At 52.8% G+C, this 1,185-nt stretch overlaps 1 protein-coding gene across 1 annotated transcript in view; it reads left to right on the top strand.

Annotated features, from left to right (window-relative positions):
• Positions 1–160: 160 nt before the first annotated feature.
• Positions 161–1,185, top strand: part of TERG_12394 (MYND-type zinc finger protein samB) — a gene marked incomplete at both ends in the record, with an annotated part of 1,491 nt that continues 466 nt past the window's right edge. The window contains 2 exons of the mRNA XM_047751356.1: positions 161–358; positions 428–1,185. Of these exons, the coding sequence (XP_047606844.1) occupies positions 161–358; positions 428–1,185 (956 nt within the window). The remainder of the gene's footprint in view (positions 359–427) is intronic.

Raw genomic sequence — 1,185 nt, 5'->3', positions numbered from 1 at the left:
GTCTTACCACCGTCAGCGTCAGACTCGACTACTAAGAAGGGCCAAAGGCTTAACGAAGGGAAAAAAAAATTCAACAATAACCAGACAGAACTTGTCTCAATAAGTCACGACTAAAAAAAAAAAAAAATAAGAGGATAAGAGTATACAAGAAAGAAAAAAGATGAGAGAAGTCAACTTTAGCATTCCCAGCGTCAACAAGGCGGCTGTCAACATCACCACTACTCTTTACGACAGACGGGCCCTCGACTGCACATCGACTCTGCCTCTCATCAACTCCCTCAACCATCTCGCCTACCTCACTACTTCATCAGACCGCATCCGTGACATCCTCACCGTCGATGGCGGCATCGAACAGCTGGTATGCATCCTCAAGGCTGGTCGCAGCAAGGACCTCATGGAGATGTGGAAGTGGAACCTCGCCTTCCAGTGCGTTGTCAACATCGGTGTTCGTGGCTCAGAGAATGTTCGCACCCGTGTGGTAGAGGCAGACATGGTCCCCGTTATTGCTACCATCCTCGATAACTACATCCGTGTCGTCGACCGGATACGCGCTTCTTCTTCGGCGGCTGCATCCACCGATCCAGATGCTTCTCGCTCAAAACAGCACAAGACTGCCATCAATACCACCACCACCTCGACCCCGACTCCGACCTCTTCAACGTCATCTTCTAGGAGAGACCAGCCTCCTAGAACGTCAAGAGCTTCGTTTTACGACCATAGATCAGACCAGCGGAACGCTCGGCGTCAGGCTCCTCCTCCTTCCATCGAGATTCCTTTACCATATGCTCAGGACGGGCCAGAACATAATACCGCTACTACCACTGCTACCACTGCAGCCACCACTGCAACTACCGCTGCCACAGAGGGCCGTCACAACAACAACCTCCATACCCCCATAGACGTTCAGCCCTCTCCTCACATCGTCCTGACCTCGCCGCCTGAACGGACAACTTTTAACCACCACCATCACCACCATCACCAGCGAGAAGGTCATCGCCACCGGATCATCCAGCCACTCGCTTCTGCCACTGTCGCTACCGCGGCTACCACAATGACCACCACCACAACAACAACAACAGCACCTACTACTGACCCGTTCAATCCTATACGCCAGGTTAGAGACGTCGATCGCCTCCCTTCGGCCCTTCCCGGTCTCCAGGGCGGAATAACTTCTCAGCCAGAGTC

Source organism: Trichophyton rubrum (genome assembly GCF_000151425.1).
Source record: "Trichophyton rubrum CBS 118892 genomic scaffold supercont2.7, whole genome shotgun sequence".
Lineage (NCBI taxonomy): Eukaryota > Fungi > Ascomycota > Eurotiomycetes > Onygenales > Arthrodermataceae > Trichophyton > Trichophyton rubrum.
Note: the sequence above shows the minus strand (reverse complement) of the source record. Positions and strands in the feature narration are given on the sequence as shown.